At 40.9% G+C, this 20,715-nt stretch overlaps 1 protein-coding gene across 2 annotated transcripts in view; it reads right to left on the bottom strand.

Annotated features, from left to right (window-relative positions):
• The window catches only part of TMTC2 (transmembrane O-mannosyltransferase targeting cadherins 2), a 422,822-nt gene that overhangs the window by 40,726 nt on the left and 361,381 nt on the right, over positions 1–20,715 (bottom strand). For both annotated transcript variants that reach the window (XM_068276851.1, XM_068276852.1), the window contains one exon: positions 4,339–4,402. In XM_068276851.1, the coding sequence (XP_068132952.1) occupies positions 4,339–4,402 (64 nt within the window). The remainder of the gene's footprint in view (positions 1–4,338; positions 4,403–20,715) is intronic.

A 20,715-nucleotide genomic window follows, 5' to 3' on the forward strand; every position in this document is an offset into this window, starting at 1 on the left:
TTTGAAGGTTGACTTTTTTTGTTTTAAAAACACTTTTCTTTTATTGGTCGGATGAAATATGCTAATTTCTTGAGATAGGAATTTTGGGTTTTCATGAGCTGTATGCCAAAATCATCAATATTAAAACAATAAAAGGCTTGAAGTACTTCAGTTGTGTGTATTTGAATCTAAAATATATGAAAGTCTAACGTTTATCAGTACATTACAGAAAATAATAAACTTTATCACAATATGCTAATTTCTTGAGAAGATCCTGTATATACACACACATTGTGGTGTGTGTGTGTGTGTGTGTGTGTGTGTGTGTGTGTGTGTGTGTGTGTGTGTGTGTGTGTGTGTGTGTGTGTGTGTGTGTGTGTCAACCTCTGCCTGTATTTTGACAACTCTCTGCCTGCCGCCTGCACCGACGTCTGCCTGGATTTTGACTACTCTCTGCCTGCCGCCTGCACTGACCTCTGCCTGAATTTTGACTACTCTTTGCCTGCCTGCTGCCTGCACCAACCTCTGCCTGGATTTTAACTACTCTTTGCCTGCCGCCTGCACCAACCTCTGCCTGGATTTTGACTACTCTCTGCCTGCCTTATATATACAATTTCACAATTTTTAAATTTAATTCAACAAATTTGTTTTCTAGTCTTTTTATTTATGTGCAGAATGTCTACCAGGCTTTTATTCTGACATATTTTGGTGAGCTATGACTTAAGAACTGGAGGCCTAAAATTCTTGAAAAAAATTGTACCGCTTTTGACTCATAATTCCAGACAGAAATGCACCACCAAGGGGGTTAACTGAACTCTTTAACTCACTTAAAAAAAAATCTATTATTTTCAGTCAACCCCACTTGGATGTTTCTAAGCTTGTATGCATGTAGGAAACAGTGTTATGGGATGTCATTATACAGGGGCATAGCAGTAGCTATTGCAAATAATTGTTGATTTATGATGAGTGAATATTGGTATTTTCGGTTTGCCATAATTTTCACCAAATGTATTGAAGTCTAGGGGCATGAGAGATCGCATGTTTGTACAGGTGTGTATATGAGTGGTGATGGCCCGAACCATTCGCCCAGCAAATAGTTCACGTCGAAGAACGGGTGTTCGAGCTTTCCTCTTCAGGTGAATACATGGCGCATTCAACCCGCCCCCTATACATCATCGAGTTAAACTTTGACCCCTCATTCCAGAGTCAGGTGGCACATGGCAGCTAATCAGCATACCCTTCCTCCCGGAACAAATAGGGTCAAGACGGAGCCTGTCTGCTGCTTGGTGGCCTCTGCTACACACCCACGCTGGCCCATTCAGTTGAGCGCACATGCAGCACCACACATCCAAGAGCCTTACAGTTACAGACCTGTTGGTGCTCAATCTTGGTAAACGCAGCGTTTGGTCTGTCAGTGTGAAGCAGGCATGACCCTTACACTACCTGATCAACATGTACATACCCCGGACATTTTAAAGCAGCAGTTAATTTCACAAATGTATGAATGTAATGCAATTTCTGCCCTTTACCGATTAAAACAGCTACGTAATTTTTGGTGGGACTTTTGCCATGGAGCCACCTCTGGCATGCCCCGGTCCAGTTGTTTGGCCCCTTAAAACAACTTTTCCATCACTTTTGTGACCAGAAACAGTCCCTGTAGGTTTTAGAATTTCCCTGTCCATTAAAGTCTATGCCGGTTCGCCCGTTTGCGAAATCTCTGCGGCAAGTTTGAGTTTGCGTGCCGAAAATTTGATGTTTGGGCCATCTCTATATATGAGAAAATATTTATGTCATGAATGCAAAAACAAATTTGTTCCCAACTACATTGACGTCAAAAGGCACGAGGAAACACATTTTCAAAGAGTTCTTATTTTCTCGTGAAAATTCTATTAAACTTTTGCAAACATTAAGAGTCAGACAAAAATGCAAATGTAGGTGTGAAAATTACTGGCAAAATTTCAAGCTCATCCAGAGTCTTGATCAGTACACTTCTAATTATTATTGTATGTTCCTCCATCTTGTGATCATGACACACTTGGCCCTTAGCAGTAATTAAAAATCTGTTGTACGTAACATGTCAAAGAACAAAAATGTCCAGTAATTATAGCTTTTCTTTTTTTAAAGTGCCATTGCATAAAATGCCCAAGGTTGTGGCCTGTGGGCCTTCTTCAAGTGATAACATGTCAACCATGTGAATTCAAATAAATAACATGAACAATTACAAAATCCTGCCAAGAAAAAGGGGGTGGGCACACACCTTAAAGGAGAGACTGCTTAAAGGGATAGCAGGTAAGATCATACAATTAGAAGAAGCACCTCATATTAAAATCATCGATTAGCTAGAATTGCTGAAATCCAGGTGGAGACCTGGTCCTTCTTGTCCCTTGCAGAGTATCCTTACAGCGTTGGTGAATCCAGGTGGACTGGTTGACTCCCTGGTGCATGAATATTAAGCAGTACGAGTAGCTGGGCTAGCCTTCTTGTCTGTACGTTACATGTGCCAGCAATGTCATCATGGCAATGTATATCCAGGTACATAACAAGAATACAAAGTACAAGGCACCTTTTCCTGCGACTCATCTAATGTGGTATACGTGATCATGTGTGCAAAATGCCCCAAAGGAATTTATGTGGGAGAAACAAGTCAACCACTGCGTGATCGCATGACACACCACAGATCCACTATTAACAGCAGGAAAAAGGATATTGCAAAATATATTGATCTCCCAATACCAACACACTTTTGTTTACCTGGACACAGTTTAAGCGATTTTCGCGTCACTGTATTAATGGGTGGCTTCAAATCGGGAAATATGAGACTAACACAAGAAACTAAGTTTATACATTGGTTAAAAACTGTAGAAGATGGTTTAAACAAGGACTCTAACTTCTTGTGCTGGTACGATGGGTTTTAATTGCCACAATTCTTTTAATTTAAATTTTTCTATCTTTTCATTCATTTTTGTGCCATATGCTGTGTAAGATGGAATTCACTGTCACTATTCATTTTATTTGCTTTCAGGTGCTGGCTTTTAATGGCACAATTCTCTTAAGCTTAGAATTAATGGTGCATGTAACCAGGCCAGTTACCATTTGAATTCGGAATTTACGTTTGTCTCTTCATCACTAGAGTCTGCTTTATGTCATGTTGAGGATTCTATTGATCTTATCAATTTAGATAGGATGCCTGGGAAAGCCTCCTCAGTAACAGTTAAGGCATCTAATTACATTTATGTTTGCTAAAGAATGTTTCTCCTCTGTATGTCAGTGTATATAAGCTGTGTTTTTCAGTTTTGGTCAGGAACCAGTCCGACGAAGGCTTTTTATAAGTCGAAAGCTCACTGTTTATCCATCTCTAAGTTAGCCAATAAATGGTATCATCCTAATTCAAAATTTCTTTCTTATATCCATAAAGGAGGGGAGAAGAAGCAAAACCACAGCGCAAAAAAAACTGTGCAGGGAAATTTGGGCGCATCATACACCACCATAGGCTGTAATGTGAATTATGGCTATAGCGACACTCAGACATTAATTTGGACAGTGGCCAAATTAGTTTAAAAACAGCGTAATTTGTACAACAGCAATAGCTGGCAGGCAAATTATGTCTCTCCCAAGTTCATGGCGGCCTGGAGGTGGAATAGTAATAAATGCCGTCCAAACCATTTTTTGCATGTATGCAGAAGGGAGGATACCATTGCTAGGGCCATGGCTGCCATAAGCATTTTGGGGCTTGGCTCCATGAATTGCAGTTACCAGTCTGGTATTATCACTAGACTTCTGCCATTAATACCGCAATATAGTAAACCTCAGCCTCAGTATATTGACTACTGAAATATTTTATGAATACTTGTGAGTCGGAGTGATGTACTGTACCCGCATTCATGGCATTTCGCCGCCCAGTCTTTTTGGAGCAGGGTGAGCTGAATGACAGCTCACCCTGCTGCCGCACAAATTCCGGAGCAGAATTCATTACTATTCCCCCTCCAAATTGTAGCAACTTGAAGGGATAAGCAATTTGGGGTCCGGCAATCACCAGCAACCAAATTACACTGCTGCATGGCCATAGGCATTATGTCTATGGTGACACCCAGGTCAGGCACAGTGCAGTGTAGTGTGTAGGCCAAAACAACCTGCATCAACTGTACCCCACGAACCAGATAATAAAGAAAATACCCAATGCAGAAATAGCCCTCCTCAGCCCAGCATAGAGAGCCAGATGCTCCCCCAGTATTAAGCAGTAGTCCTATGTGTTCAACCGATCATGGCATTGGGCGGGGGCTCTAGAAGAATAAAAGTTAATTTATGCACATTACATCCACTTTTGTAAAAAAAAAAAAAAAAAAAAACCATCACACTTACATTAGGCCTCAGTTCTGCTGACATTTTGTAGTAGAATTCTGCTGCTTCATTTAGACTGGCCTGCCTGAAATAAAAAAATAAAAAGATAAAAAACAAATGAATAACTGGTAGATCCCCAGTTAAAAGGTAATATCAGGTCACCAGATCAGTGTTGGACTATTCATGCGTATGAATAAAATAACAGCCATTCTGAGCTAAACCTCTGGACTGAATGTAACAGCACAAACAGCTGCATAGATTAGCTCATGCAATCTTTGTACAAGTGTATTTTCTGTCACACCTGTTTCAGATCAAAATGGATATCGATCAACCACAAAACTTTTAAAGGAAACCTTAAGAGGAAAAAGGAGGCTGCCAATATAAAAATATGTAACTTACCTAGCTGCCTGGCTGATGTTTTGGCTTCCGTAGTTACTGAGTCACACCTCTAGCAAGCATGCAGCCAGTGGAGTGGAAACACCTGATCTTAATACTTGTTCTAGGTCAGATACTCAAAGTATTACAGGCAGAGAGATGAAGCACAAGGATGAGGAGGATACATTTTTCATAGGCAAAATGAATGGCTCCCTACATATTATTCTCACTTTAGGTTTCCTATAGGCTTTGTGCTCACTATAATCCACTTTTAATTCTAACAACATACATCACTGGGGTAATTAGAAATCATTGTCACCCCTCCCCCAGCAAAAACGTTGATAGGTCCACATCTAATTGTTCTTTCACTGTCTTCTCTTGGTGACACCCACAGCCTAGGGGTCCATTTACCAGAGGTCACATAACATGATCTATTCACCCATAACAACTCTGGCTACAACAACACTGATACGGAGGTTGGACACCTGTATTGGGGAAAGGGAGTGTAGGCAGTTTAAAGGATACCAGAACCAAAAGGTTCTGGTAAAAATGATAGATGCAGTGTGTGTGGGGGGGTAAAAAGTACATACCGGCAGCTCCTCCTGGCCCCCTCCATCTGCCGCCATTATTGTATTATCCATGCCGGCATCTGGCGACTTTGTTGACCTTTGCCCTGGACATACTGCACCCTGTGTGCGCAGTATGTCCTCCCCTCTTCGCCTTTGGCCGGCGCATAGTTAGCGGCTCAGAAGCACGCTGACACCTCAGTCTTCTGTGTGCTGTGTGATGCTAATCATGTGACGCTTGGTTTAGTGGAGCGCACATGCAGCACACAGAAGACTGAGGTGTTAGCGTGCTTCTGAGCCGCTAACTATGCACCGGCCAGAGGCGAAGAGGGAAGGACATACTGTGCACACAGGGCGCAGTATGTCCAGGGCAAAGGTCACCAAAGTCGCCGGACACCAGCATGGATATTACAATAACGGCGGCAGATGGAGGGGGCCAGGAGGAGCGGCCAGTATGTACTTTTTACCCCCACACACACTGCATCTATCATTTTTACCAGAACCTTTCGGTTCTGGTATCCTTTAAGCACTCTAAAGCTGTGGGTCCCATATAGTTACACCCTTGACATACATGTAGGTGCCACTCTTGTTGAGGAGGTCCACAGTCACTTCCTGTTCACAGAAATTTGGCTGCAACCACTAATTTGTAACAAATAGGGGACCCAGCAAAAAACACTAACCAGCAAAGTATCACGGAGGTGATACTGTTGAACAATTTTAGCATTAGTATTTCCCACTGATTCCCTATTGCCTACAAATTAGTGAACACAACCAAAGTGCTGCAAGCAGGGAACGATCCTTGGTCTAGGAGGTTTCCCACTAGAGTAGAGCCTATATGTTTACTATGGCAGTATCCAGTATTGGTGCCTCTCAGCACTGCAGTATTCTCTGTGTCTGATGGGCTGTGTGAAAACACATAGAAAAATGTGCACAAAATCAAGTATGCATTCTTTTCAATTTGCATGCACAGTAACATGCATTTTTAGAATGCATGTAACACGACCTTAAAGTTGATCAATATAGAAGTGCTAGTAATGAATAATCAGGGTAACGAGGTAACAAAGATTGCAATTGATTGGTCATTTTTTAATCTGTGTCAAAACTTTACATATAAAACTTTAATAAAAGATGCAATTAAACAATCTAGTGTTTTCCAGGAAAAACCCGCCCCATGCCATCAGGCAACTTGTGTAACAGAGGAGTAAAAAGGGACAGTTAAATCTGCTAAACTGTACATGGTAAGAAGACACAGGTTTCCCTTCTGTGCGAACCAGTCTGCATTATTGCTGCATGCCAAAACAATTTGTTTGTGCTTATCATGAAACAAAAGGCTATGCCATTAATATTGTTAGCAGCAGTTCGCCAGATAGAAATATAAAAAAAAACTAACTCAAGTCATTTCTTGACTGACAATAGCAGCAAGTGTACCAAAAAGAAAAGCACTGAAGGGCTTTTAAACAGCTGAATAGCACAGAGCTCTGGATAGAACGCGTAACTGAATGAAAGGGCAAACATGAGCTCTAGGAAGGTAAACTACTGCAACACCAGAGGAGATACAGATTATTACCAGTGCCAGTTCGTGACTGCGTCTCTGTGTATTCTAAGCAAGCGAGCTGTGGTAGCAAGACAGCTGATACACTACAAAAACAAACTTTCAGTTAATGTAGTTTTAAAAATAAATGAGATACAGAGGACAAATATTCCTGGTGTCACGATCTGTTTGAGAATTGCAGACTGTAGTTAAATAATGATCATTTTTTGTATATATGACCAGAAACACTTTGGCTGGCTGAGGTGAGGTGATTAAAAACCAGAGTAGAAAGATGGGTATAGTGTGCCAAATGCATACATTCCAAGGGCAAATGTTTTCCTAGTCTTCTGTGGCAGAGCTTGTCTTTATCTGTCGAAAAGCTCCTTGATTATCCGCTTTACAATCACCTCCAGCACTACAGACTTCCAGTTATATCCTTGCAGTCTCAACAGCATATACTGGGGTGAACAGTTCCTCCCACAAGGCCACCTGATAACTAATTCAAGCCGTGTTGTTTCAGGTCATATGACTGAATCTGCAGTATATGATACAATTTTTAGCTGAAAATAATACTTTGACTGGCACACACACACACACACAGATAACAATTGTACATACTACTAAGTAAGCTATGCATTGGTATTAAATCTCTGCCTGATGCCTGTAAACATCTCAGGAATTCTGCAGATGTGGTAGCCAAGAACTATAGATAAATTACTGAAGGAAAATGGTAAGAAAATCTAGGAACAGGATAGTGGCAAATTACAATGCTGGCAATAATAGTAAGCCCTGGGGTTTAAAAGGACTTTAATATATGGCTGAAGAATTCCTTAAAGAGGAACTTCAGTCTAAACAAACATAATGTCATTAAGTTACATTAGTTATGTTATTTAAAATAGATAGGTAATATAATCTCTTACCCACACTGTTTTAAAAGAATAGGCAAATGTTTGATTTCATAAGGGCAGCCATCTTTTTGGTTGAAAGGAGGTGACAGGGAGCATGAGACACAGTTCCAACTATCCTGTGTGCTGATCACCCCTCCCAGTTGCTAGGCAACGTGAACAACAACATAGGAAATCCCATCATGCTCTGCACAGCATCGGGGGAAAAAAGTCCGGGCTTTTTTTCTTTGATGGGTAGAGCTTAGTTAAAAATGCAGCTAAAAATGATGGTTTGGTAAGAAAAACAAAGTTCTGATGCTGTGAAACTGTTAAAGAAACACCAAGCCTTTTCAGTTCTGCTGAATAGATTTTTAGTCCGGAGGTTCACTTTAAGGACAATCTTATGTATAAAAAAAGCAAGTTTCTTTCTGTAGTGTATGTAAGAGAACATCCAGATAGGCTAAAATAGTTTAAGGGTAATGTTGGTGATTTCAAATTTGGGAACAAGTGGTTCAGAACCTGAACACATACATTAAGCACCGAACAACAGGATGGAGTGTGTTTAATTCAACTCCTGACACTTCCTCCTTCCAGTATGAAAGGAGGAAGTATTGAAGCTAAATGAAATGCAACTTGTCCTGCTGTTTGGTGCCTAAATGGTGAATGCGTGTGTTTGGGTACCTAGTTAAGAATTTCCTAAAATAGAGAGTGTGGTAGACTTTTATTCCATGCACAAGTTGGGTGATATAACCAAGGGTAGGGGGACTAGGCTGCAAAATTAGGCCCTAAGAAGTATAGCTGTGAAGTGGTCTGCTTAGTCTGGGAAAAAATTATAACAGCTGATTAGAGATGGCCCGAACCTCCGATTTTAGGTTTGCGAACCGGGTTCGCGAACTTCAGCAAAAGGTTCGGTTCGCGCGAACTTTCGCGAACCGCAATAGACTTCAATGGGGATGCAAACTTTGAAAACTAGATACATTTATGCTGGCCACAAAAGTGATGGAAAAGATGTTTCAAGGGGTCTAACACCTGGAGGGGGGCATGGTGGAGTGGGGGGATAGATGCCCAAGGTCCTGGGGAAAAATCTGGATTTGAAGCAAAGCAGCGTTTTAAGGGCAGAAATCACATTGAATGCTAAATTGCAGGACTAAAGTGGCTGTCCAGCTGATCAAATTTGGGCTGTCCAAAATGAAGCAACGACCTTAATATCTTCTTGTATGTAGGTAGGCATAGGTAGGAGCCCCAGTATAGGTAGGTAGGCATAGGTAGGTGCCCCAGCAGTTAGCTAGGCATAGGTAGGAGTCCCAGTATAGGTAGGTAGGCATAGGTAGGTGCCCCAGTAATTAGCTAGGCATAGGTAGGTGCCCTAGTATAGGTAGGTACCCTAGTATAGGTAGGTAGGCATAGGTAGGTGCCCCAGTAGTTAGCTAGGCATAGATAGGAGTCACGGTATAGGTAGGTAGGCATAGGTAGGAGTCCCAGTATAGGTAGGTAGGCATAGTTGGTGCCCCAGTAGTTAGCTATGCATAGGTATGAGTCCCAGTATAGGTAGGTAGGCATAGGTAAGTGTCCCAGTATAGGTAGATAGGCATTGGTAGGTGCCCCAGTAGTTAGCTAGGCATAGGTAGGGGACCCGGTATAGGTAGGTAGGCATAGGTAGGTGCCCTAGTATAGGTAAGTAGGTGCCCCAGTAGTTAGGTAGGCATAGGTAGGTGTCCCAGTATAGATAGTTAGGCAGGGCCTGGCTGGCACAGTAATAACAATTACCAAGGTCCAGCTGCAACAGATAGGGCTGTATAATGTCAGTGGGCAACACGCAGAAAAAAAAAAACCACATCAGGAGAACATTCGCTCTCAAAAGAGCTGTTGAGGGGTGCTATTTTAGCAATATCAGCCAGGAGCAAGCTAACAAACCTACAAGAACCTAACTAATCTTTCCCTATGAGAGTCTGCCAAGTAATGCAGGCACACGAGTGAGTGTAAACGCCTTTTATAAGGGGGAGGGGGGAGTGGCTCCAGGAGAGAGTGTAGCCTAATTGGCTACAATGTGCCTGCTGACTGTGATGTAGAGGGTCAAAGTTGACCCTAATGGCGCACTATGGGGCCGAATCGAACTTCCGCAAAAGTTCGTGTTCGCTGGCAAACGCGAAGCACCGAAAATTCGCCTGGAACCGTTCGCATGCGAACCGTTCGGGCCATCTACAGCTGAGGTCTGGAAAGCAAAAAAAAAAAAAAAAAAAGAACTTTACTCTTACTTTTAGACAATCTGACTGATTCAGAAAATGTTGTGTATGTTTTCCAATGAAACAGAGCTGTGTGGTTTGAATGAGATACATTGGTAACCAGTATTCTATGGTTTTATTAACATCATTAGTTCTTACAGTCAGGAACTGCACATGGAAAACTGCTCAATTTACTTTAATCTACTCATAAATAACAAATGAAATAAAAATAAAAATGTATTTTGCTTGCAGCTTTTTGACAAATTCAGTGTGGATCCCTGTACAGTTCTCTATTTATAAGACTGATTTGCACTCATACTTCTTTATGCCCTAACACTATTTACAGCAAACATTAAATAACTGGGCTACTTGGTCTTGGAAAGCTAGAATGTAATATATTCCAGCAGCGGAAATGATTCTTTCGGAGATGGTTAATGCATTATTTTCCCATTGCCCAGATAACGAAATAGCAAGATGAAATATGAAGCCCCGGCTATTTTCTTTTATTTTGTAGTTTTGAGTTGAAGGTAGCTTTTACATCACAGCCCCCTCTAAATGGAAAATGTTACAGCATTCATGTCAGTATAAAAAAATGCTAATATTATTTCCACATCTATTAGTGTTAGTTTTGTCTCATTTGCAGTCTGCTTATAGAAATATGATGCTCTGTGCAATGCATAAAAATGGATAATGGCTATTACATATTATTAAAAAAAAAAAAACTGGAACAGCCACAATACAGTATTGTGAACGCATTTTCAGACTTTGATGTCTGTGGCTTCTAATAAAAGGGAATATTTACCAAATGTAGAGACACAGACACTGAGCTAGTGAGATTAAACTCTATAGCTAAGGGTAATAATATATAGACATGATTGAAGTGCTAGTGTACATTTCAAAATGAGGCTCAAAATAATCCATTACCAATTTTAGTTAAGTTTTACTCTTCACCAGTCTGTACCCAGTGTTTGCTGCCATGCTGAGAACACGTTCGGTGCTAAGGATTGGAGGAAGGATAATAAACAGCTTCAGAAAGTTGTAAGTACAAGGAAGTGAGGAGAGCATGAATCCAGACATACCATAGCTAGATTACTATTAGAGATGCTCAATGATATGTTAACCCTTTCCAATCCATTTTGCGATAAACCACACACCCCTCCCACACTCACTTTTTTTCCAATCTGCTGGGGGAACATGGGCTATCCTAAAAATACAACTGCGGTAGTGATTGGGTAGATTTGTACTCCCCTGCTCTAAAGCAAGTAGGTGACCTGGCAGCAGGGGGAGGGGACAGGGCTTTGTCCAACACTGTGGTAAATATACATTGACGCCGTGCAGCATTAGATCTTACAACAGCTCCCCTAGTGACCAAATGTGCCCAGGCAATACTTCTATTACGTGGCGCATCGGTGGAGGGTGGGGCCAGTGATCAAAGCGCACAACTAGCATCACCTAGCGGCCATTCTTCCTATGTGACTATATCGGGCATTGGATCTATGCAATTTCGTGCAATTCGCGTTTTTAAGGATGGTAGTAGGCTAAATTTGACACAGCAACCCACCAACAACGTTAAAGGAGTAGCTAACTAATATTGTTGTATTTTCTATTTATAGTGCTGTGGGTGCAATATAGTCCTCTTACATATGACGTTATGGACAGAGCAAACATTTTGATGGACACTTTCTTAAACTTAAACCCTTTTCTATAAAAAGACATCCAGCTGAAAACATAGATGCCAATTCTTAGCAGATCACGAGACACTGCTTCTCTTCCTTCTCCGCCCCATTCCCCGCTGTACTTCTGTGCTGACATTCATAAGTAAATTGAAGACATTTAAGTAAACGTGTTACTTTGAGAAACTCTGCTACTCTTAGCGTGAGCTGTGAAGCAGAAAGAGAGGAAGAGATGCATGCACATAGAATGCTATCATTTACAGCATTCATGCAGTGCATATTGAGAATCCCCCAAGTAACCTGCATCCATGTAGGCAAAAAAACACATCTGTAAACGTGAAAAAAGCAGTACCTGAGCCATACAGTGGATAGCATGTCTTGTTTCCCAGCAAAGATTCTCATATTTATTGAAGTATGCATTAATCCTTTTGTTGCCAAGCTTTGAATTACATTACAAGAAACCGGATATACTAACAATTAGGTGAGAATACAGCCCCCCTCTTACCTAATCTTTCTTACTTGTTTCATAAACATTTGGGTAAATTCCAAGATTTATGGTCTGCTTGGAGGATTCTCCAATCATATTATGGACTTCAGACAGCTTGTTAGATTGTTAGCTTGGATGACTAGTGCATTTTTCTGCATAGCTCAAATATAAACAGTGTTTAAGAATAGTAGATGGAAATATTGGTTGGGGAGCATTCAATTCCCATAAAGCAGTCTGCTTTGCTCAAAAGGCAGTCAAAACCGCAAAATCCTGTGCAGCACAGGGCAGTACTGCATCTTACATATGCTGCCTTACATCCACTCGATCATTGATTGATACCGAGCAAAGGCTATCTGACATTTTATGGAGTGCAAAAATCTCCAGCAGATTCAAACAAACAAATAATTAAACGTGCTGAAAATGCAACAGTTCAGTTGAACTGTGAGTGGTGATCTTCAGATATCTCTGGGAATCCAACAGCAAGATTTTTGTGATTAAAATACCACATTGCCTCACCTCTCTCTCCCCTGTTGTACAAAGGAAGATAAAACAGGAATAGTAGAAATAACCAGTCCTCAAAGAGGGGTAAAAGCTAAACCAAGGCGAATAGTGAGTTCTCTCAGCTGAGTTTGATGAAGTACTAACCACTATTTGTGGCCTCTGATGTCCAGCCTAGTCTCGGTTTCAGTGTCTGCAATTATTCAACTGCCAGGCAACGAAATAAGTTGAATAAAAAGGTCATCTGGATGATTATGTATTGGGTATGATGTGTAAACTCCAAACCGTGCATGTCCAGTAAATGAGAACTCCCCTATTCATAATGGGAATGTACGAGTTCACAAAGCACGCGTGTCCAGTTACAAGATTCACTAGTGCCTGAACGATTCCTTTTACTGGGCTTGCAAAGCTCATGAACTTGCACATGCCCAGTTTTGAAATTTCCCCACTAAAAATAGAGCTTCCACCAGGATGAAGTGAGGGACAAAGGACAGGGGGAAGACCAGTGCAGAAAAGGGTGCTAGGGACTTTTGGAAACTTATAGGAGCACCAAGTTTTATTTTATTTTATAGAACAGTTACACTCCAGGTTGGTTTTAACGCATTAAAAAGTCCCCCACAAAAAAGAAAAATAATTATCCAAGCCCACAACGTGTCATTAAACACCAGGATGTCATAAAAAGGAAAAAAAAAAAAAACCTAAGGCAGGGAACACACTTGACTTTCAGTTTTCCGCGCACGTTTTTATGCATACTTTTTCTACACACCCAGTGTGTTTACATGCAGGAAACCGCGCGCGTTTTCACAGCAGCTGATGTAATTGATAGAGAAAACTGCCAAAATGTGCAGAGTCATCATGCAGAATGTCAGTTTTTTTTCTGCGTGCGAACACAGCAAGTGTGCACTAGCCCATTGATTAACCTCCCTGGCGGTTTAATTATTTTGCCAGGGAGGCTGCAATGTGTTTTTTTTTGAATAAAAAAAAAAATATTTCATGCAGCCAACTGAAAGTTGGCTGCATGAAAGCCCACTAGAGGGCGCTCCGGAAGCGTACTTTCGATCGCCTCCGGCAATCGAAAGTAACAAGATAGGCCGCAATGAGCGGCCTATCTTGTTTCGCTTTCCTCGTTGCCATGGCGACGAGCGGAGTGACGTCATGGACGTCAGTCGACGTCCTGACGTCAGAGCCGCCCGATCCAGCCCCTAGCGCCGGCCGGAACTGTTTGTTCCGGCTGCGCTGGGCTCGGGCGGCTGGGGGGACCCTCTTTCGCCGCTGCACGCGGCGGATCGCCGCGGAGCGGCGGCGATCGGGCAGCACACGCGGCTGGCAAAGTGCCGGCTGCGTGTGCTGCTTTTTTCAGAATGTAAATCGGCCCAGCAGGGCCTGAGCGGCGACCTCCGGCGGCATACCCCGAGCTCAGCTCGGGATTACCGCCAAGGAGGTTAACAGGCGTTCTCAGTTTTTCTGTGCAGAAAACGCGTACGAAAACTGTCAAGTGTGTTCCCTGAATGTTATCCATAATATGTTAAAACTATGTACAAAAGTCAAAGGTTTGTATGCACTAAAACTGTTTGTATGCACGAACTGCACTAAATACATAATGTATTGCATTCTGCACTAATCATTGTGCATTAAGGGCTCTTTCACATCAGAGCTTGCGTTGGAGAACGCTCAAAGCATACGTTTTGTTGTATGCGTTTTAATGCGTTTTGATATGCGTTGCACTGCAGTGAGTGTGCGTTTTTAATCCATTTTCAATGCGTTACAGGACATAGGAAAACGCAGGTAATTTTTTTTTCTTTTAGTTTTCAACTTTCTACATTGTTCCTCTGTTGCATTCTGGGACTGATTGCCTGCGTTAACGGATTAAAAACGCATAGTGTGCGTTTTACATTGACTAACATTGTAACGCATAAAGCTAGCGTTGGCCCAAAAACTGCGCCTGGGTGCAGTGTAACGCAACGCACAAAAAGGCTGCGTTATATGTGAAAGCTAAAATGAAAGTCTATGGACTTTCACTTCACCTTGGGTAACGCAAACTTTATCCTTTGCGTTGAAACGCAGAAAATCCGCCCTAATGTGAAAGAGCCCTAAGAATTAACACATGCTTTCTATTTAAAGAGACACTGAAGTCTATTAAATATCAGCTCATTACAAAATCCTGTGTAACATTACTGTCCTAACTAAAATGCTGCATCCCAGTGGCTGTAATCTAACTAAATCCCCCATCCCTCTCCCCCGCAAAATCCACGACTTTCTTGGTCGTGGATTTTGCTACTGTTGGAGGCAGAGCTTACAGCCGCAGCTCTGCCTCCTTATGCGTCTATCAGCGGTGGATCTACGCCTCTCCCCCGGCTTTCTTAGTGAAGGAAGACTGAGAGGGGCAGGGGAGAGGCGCTGATCCGGGCTGATAGAAGCGCTGAGAGGCAGAGCTGCAGCTCATAGCTCTGCCTCTCACGGAAGCGCTGCCCAGATTGCCCCCGGGTGAGTTTGGGGGGATTTAGTTAGATTACAGCAGCAGGGATGCGGCGGTTTAGGTAGGGCAATAATGTTACACAGGATTTTGTAATAAAAAGAGGGGTCTGAAACTGCATTTCTTCGTTGCTCTAAAAGAGTCCTTAAAGCCTTAAACCTACTAGCACAAAAAAAGTGTAGCAGCTCAAACTGTTAAACACAGCACTTTGCACTGCAGTGGAAAGCCCCTTCAGCTTGTGATCCGCATACAGAGATAACATTATCTTTAGTTTACATTCCTCTGTTGTTACATTCTTAGCTGTACTGAGTGAGAAGGAGCAGTCTACTTCTAGCATGCACACCGTTGAGAAGAGCTCACTAGATGTTAATATGTAATAAAAGCAACTATGAATAAAATGCAATGGCAGCTTTCAGCGCAGATAAACTGTACTTTGGGAACTTGTAATTTGTAACTGGACAATATTACTAGTGCACAAAAGCAAATATCGTAACTGAATGAGTAATAAAAAGTAGGAAAAAAGCACATTTTTATTTAATGTTATGTCAGAGTTTCAGACCACTTTAATGCAGTTTAATGCACACACCCCAAAGACTAAGCACCACATACACAATTCAATAAAGAACATGACCCAGGAAACGGCTTGTTGTTCTTCTAGAGAGGTGTGGTTCCACTACTGGCCACATAAAATGTAGGGCTCACATAGCACAACAAGAGGCTGTTGAGATTAATCCATCTTACTCACAAGGCCATTTTATGACTATTACTGACAGACTTGAGGCAGAGTTTGAATTACTAGCTTGAACTGAAATTCATGCTATCTGCCCAATTACAAGTCAGGCACAAGTATAATAGCTGATACATACAGTATCATGTTGGCTTTTATTGATGCATATATATACATGCTAAAAGATTGTTGTCTGACTGACTTAATGATATACTGGTAGATCCTTCAGATATATGGGACGTCTGTCTGCTGTGTCAGAGCCTGCAGTCTAGCAGGACTATATGGTCTATCGCACACGATTGCTGATTGAGAGCATCAATCCTTGGAATATCAAACAGTGATTTATTAGAGATGGGCAATTTGTCTTGCAACAATTCCTAGCAATAGATTTCTGCTTGAATCAGTAACATGTATACATTTTTTTCGAAAATGATTGATGCATCATTTGAAAAACAAAAAAGCAGAGCTCTGCAACAAGTGGACTATTACAGTCTCACATCATTTATTCAACACTTTAAAGAGGGCTTGTGTTGTACAGCGATATTTTGTAGGCCTGGATATGTGTCCTATACTCTGCTAAAACATTTTAGCTGAGATGGTCAGCCACTTAATGGACCACTATCTTGACAAATTTTAAAATGTAAAATATATGTAAACACATACAAATAAGAAGTATGTTTCTTCCAGAGTAAAAGCAGCCATAAACTACTTTTCTCCTATGTTGCTGTCGCTTATACTGGGTAGTTGAAATCTGACAGAACTGACAGGTTTTGGGCTTGTCCATTTCTTCATGGGGGATTCTCAGTATAGCCTTTATCCTTTTATAAAGATGCTTCCTGAAAAGTATTTATACAAAGATGCTGTCCAGCCTCCCTGCTCTCTGCACAGCACACTCTTTTGGCAGTTGGGCGGAGCAACTGCCACTCACTAAGGCCTCGTGCACACCAGAGCGGTTCGGCTGCGTTTTGCGATCCACTTGCGGCTGAGGATACGCTAGGGTAATGTATTTCAATGGGCTGGTGCACACCAGAGCGGGAGGCGTTTTGCAGAAACGCATACTCCCGGGCTGCTGCAGATTTTGGATTGCGGAGGCGTTTCTGCCTCCAATGTAAAGTATAGGAAAACCGCAAACCGCTCTGAAAAACGGCAATTCAGAGCGGTTTTGCAGGCGTTTTTGTTACAGAAGCTGTTCAGTAACAGCTTTACTGTAACAATATCTGAAATCTACTACACCAAAACCGCTTCACAGAACCGCAAAATGCTAGGTGAAACGCTACAGAAAAATAAGAAAAAGCGTTTCAAAATCTGCTAGCATTTTGCGGATCTGCTTGCGGTTTTTGGTGTGCACCAGGCCTAAGTGCCTTTGAAAATTAAAAAAAAAAAAAAAAACCATGAGGAGATGGGCTAGTCCAAAACCTGTTGGTTATGTCAGATTTCTACTACCTACTGCAAGTGACAGGAGCATATGAGAAAAGTAGTTTATAGCTCATTTTACTCTGGAAGAAACATACTTCTTATTTGTATGTGTTTATTTTACGATTTTCGCGATAGGGGTTCTTTAAAATACATGAAGACAAATAAAAAGTACATTTCTCCCAGAGTAAAAAGTGTGATGTATTATTTACTCCTATGTTCCGTCACTTACAGTAGATAGTAGACATCTGACAGCACTGACAGGTTTTGGACGAGCTCATCTAAGCATGGGGGATTCTCAGGGTTTTATTTTCAGTAGCACTTAATGAATGGCAGAATAGTGTGCCAACAGGTAGGGATGGTGATCTGCATCTTTGTATAGATCGTTTCCTGGGAGTGTTTTAATAAACAATAAATTAAATACTGAGAATCCCCCATGAGGAGATGGACTAGTCAAAAACCTGTCATATCCATCTGATATCTACTAACTACTGTTAGTGACTGCAACATGGGAGAAAAGTAATCTAGCTCATTTTACCCTGGAAGAAACATACTACTTTTTTGTACGTGTTTCCATGTATTTTACATTTTTCAATTTTCCGGTAATAGTGGTTCTTTAAATAGGTGAAGAAAATTGGGTGCAAAGGTAAAATAAAAACTTTGTGAAAAAACTTAATCTAATAATTTTCATTTTTCAAATTTATATTTGAAAAAGGAATGATAACTTATTTACCACTTTTAGTGATCATTGGATGATGCATTGTGTTAATGTTTAGTAGATCAGTCGTTTGTATGTGGTCCAGTGCACATATTTATCTTTATTTTTTATATACAGCAAGGGATTCAAGATTCCATTGACCTATGTTGATTGATCAGCTCATATCCCATGAAGTGCTTTAGCAGATTGCACGGAGGAAGCAATATTTCACTGGAAGGCTGATATCAGTAGTTGGTGCTGTCACCGTAACAGATTTGTAATCTTTTGAAACATTTTTTTGTTGCATCAGTTAAATGAATGGGGACAGGAGGACAGTGTGGTCACCATGGAGCAGAACTTTATGAAAGCATATTTTTATGTACCTGTCTGTTACACGTGGAATATGGTCTTGCTCAAATGTTCATTCTGCATGTACAGTGACACTCTACAGTGCAATCCAATGACTTATCTTTTTCATCTGTTTTAATCTGGTATAGGACATACACATAGGAGCATTGTGAATAGCACTTGACTTGCAAGATGTGGTTACATTAGGTAATAGACACTCACAGCATGTCAGATATTAGTTTGCTATCATCCATCACAACCGGTTTATAATGCAATAAACAGTGTTCAGCAACAATACAACGTAAAAGCATTTCAATCAGAATAATTTTAATGTTACTGCATTTGCACACATCAGCCTTGTACATTTTGATATGACTTACAGTTTATTACATCTTTATGTCTTGAAAACCTTTTTTAAAAGGTGTGAATGTATTCTCAGTCTTAAAGGGAACACGAGGTGAGAGGGATATGGTGGCTGCCATATTTATATGCTTGTAAACCATGCCAGCTACCTGCTGATTGTCTGGAATAAGTAGTGTCTGTCAAAACTCTGGAACAAGCATATGGCTAATCCAGGAAAACCATTGCAGAGTTAGAGTACCTCATCTGCTGCATGCTTGTTCAAGGTCTATGGCTAAAAGTATTAGAGACAGGATCAGGAGGACTGCCAGGGAATTAGTATTGCTTAAAAGGAAATATAGCTGATTTTCTATCCCTCTCACCTCGGGTTCCCCTTAAAGAGGAACTGTAGTGAAAAGAAATTTAAAAATAAAATGGCTTATTTTTCCAATATTCATTTATAAATCTCTTAGTCTGCATTTGCCCATTGTATAAGCTTTCATTAACCTCTTGAGGACCACAGGTTTAAACCCCCCCAGTGACAAAGGCTATGGATTTGGTTCAAAAAGCATCCAACTCCGACTCCTCAGTTTATTGAAACCACTGATTCTAGGTACCCAAAAATTGCTCAGACCAGCCCAAGTACTTATAAAGCACCAACAAAGCATGCAGTGTTGTATAACAAATAGGGGATACAGACGCCAGCTAAATACTTATCAAGTCTAAACTCTGACTATGGAAGAGCAGATGTTCCTGCCTAGTTGAGCTGTTAATCGAATAGGTGAGGAATCTGTATATAAAAGAGGGAATATAACTGTGTGTAATCAGCTGTGGTAGAAAGAAAGATGGGTAGACAACCTTGAATAGGTTGGTTTTGAGAACTTTTTTTTAAATCATTTAAAAGGTAGAAGCAAGCCTAATGTAATGAAGGAGTGAATCCCAGGACAAGAGGGCAACCCTAGAGAAATCTTGAAGCTGGGAAAAGGTTGGTGATGTGTTTATGTCCAAGCTCTAATGTAAATATAAATTGGGCAAAAACAGTGGAGTAATTTAAAGGCAAAGTTCTGAGTTTGAATTTAATGGAGATAAAATATTCACATGTGACTGAAAAAACAGCAAATAATAATGGTTATCAGTGTGATTTTTCTTAGATGTGTGCCAAGGAGCAACCACAACTGTGATGTGTGTGACCAGCATTAGGCAATTTAATCACTTTAAAGCGGACCTGAACTCAGAACTTCCTCTCTGCTCTAAAAGATATGCAACAGCATAATAACCTATAAAGAAAAAATATTACTTGTTACATCCTACAATAAATCTGCAGTGCTATCTGCAGTGTTACTTCTTCCTGCTTTCAATAAAGAGGCATATAGTTAACATCCTATGTTTACCAATTATCTCTCTGCCGTGGCAGTCAGGTGACACAGGGGACAGATCAAATTACAACTTGATTAGACAGGCTAAACTCCCTAAATACATACAGGGTGAATTTCTCGGTTTTCCTTCTGTCCTGTGCAAGAGTTCCAGTTAAAAAAATGTGTCTTACTTTCCCTTATTTATGCACATCCAAGTGGAAGGTGCAAAACAGGTGTCCAGCAACAACCAGGCTGATCATCAAACAAAAAAAAAATAATTGTTCAACAAATGTATGAAATAATTTTCAAAATTTGCTTGCATTTATCCAGCATTTTGCAAAATCTAAATATAATACAGAATCCAATTTTAGTTCATTAAGGGAGGTGCAATTCATTAGGGCAGGTACCAAAACTCCCCTTATATATGGAAGTACATAAAATGTCTTTCTTCCTACTTCCCCAACATAGAATGGACAGAACTTATGGCATTTGGTGACAACCTTACATTTTGCATTTAAGAATACCGCACATGTTTTGTGGTTGGTGTGTTATGACCAAAGATGACCCCAACAGTTCGCTGGTGAATAGATCTTGGCGAACATCGGCTGTTCGCCATACGTGTTTAACACAATTAAAAAAAACCAAGAAAACTTGCGTTCACATTTTTTACATTGACGTTAATAGCCGCTGACTAACGGGTAATAGCAAAAGCCCCCTTACATGTTAGAAACACCAAATTTGCAGGGTATGTGGAGGGGGCAGTTGGTAAAAGAGGGGAAAAATAATTACACAGAGACGCTCATCAGATAA

Source organism: Hyperolius riggenbachi, chromosome 3 (genome assembly GCF_040937935.1).
Source record: "Hyperolius riggenbachi isolate aHypRig1 chromosome 3, aHypRig1.pri, whole genome shotgun sequence".
NCBI lineage: Eukaryota > Metazoa > Chordata > Amphibia > Anura > Hyperoliidae > Hyperolius > Hyperolius riggenbachi.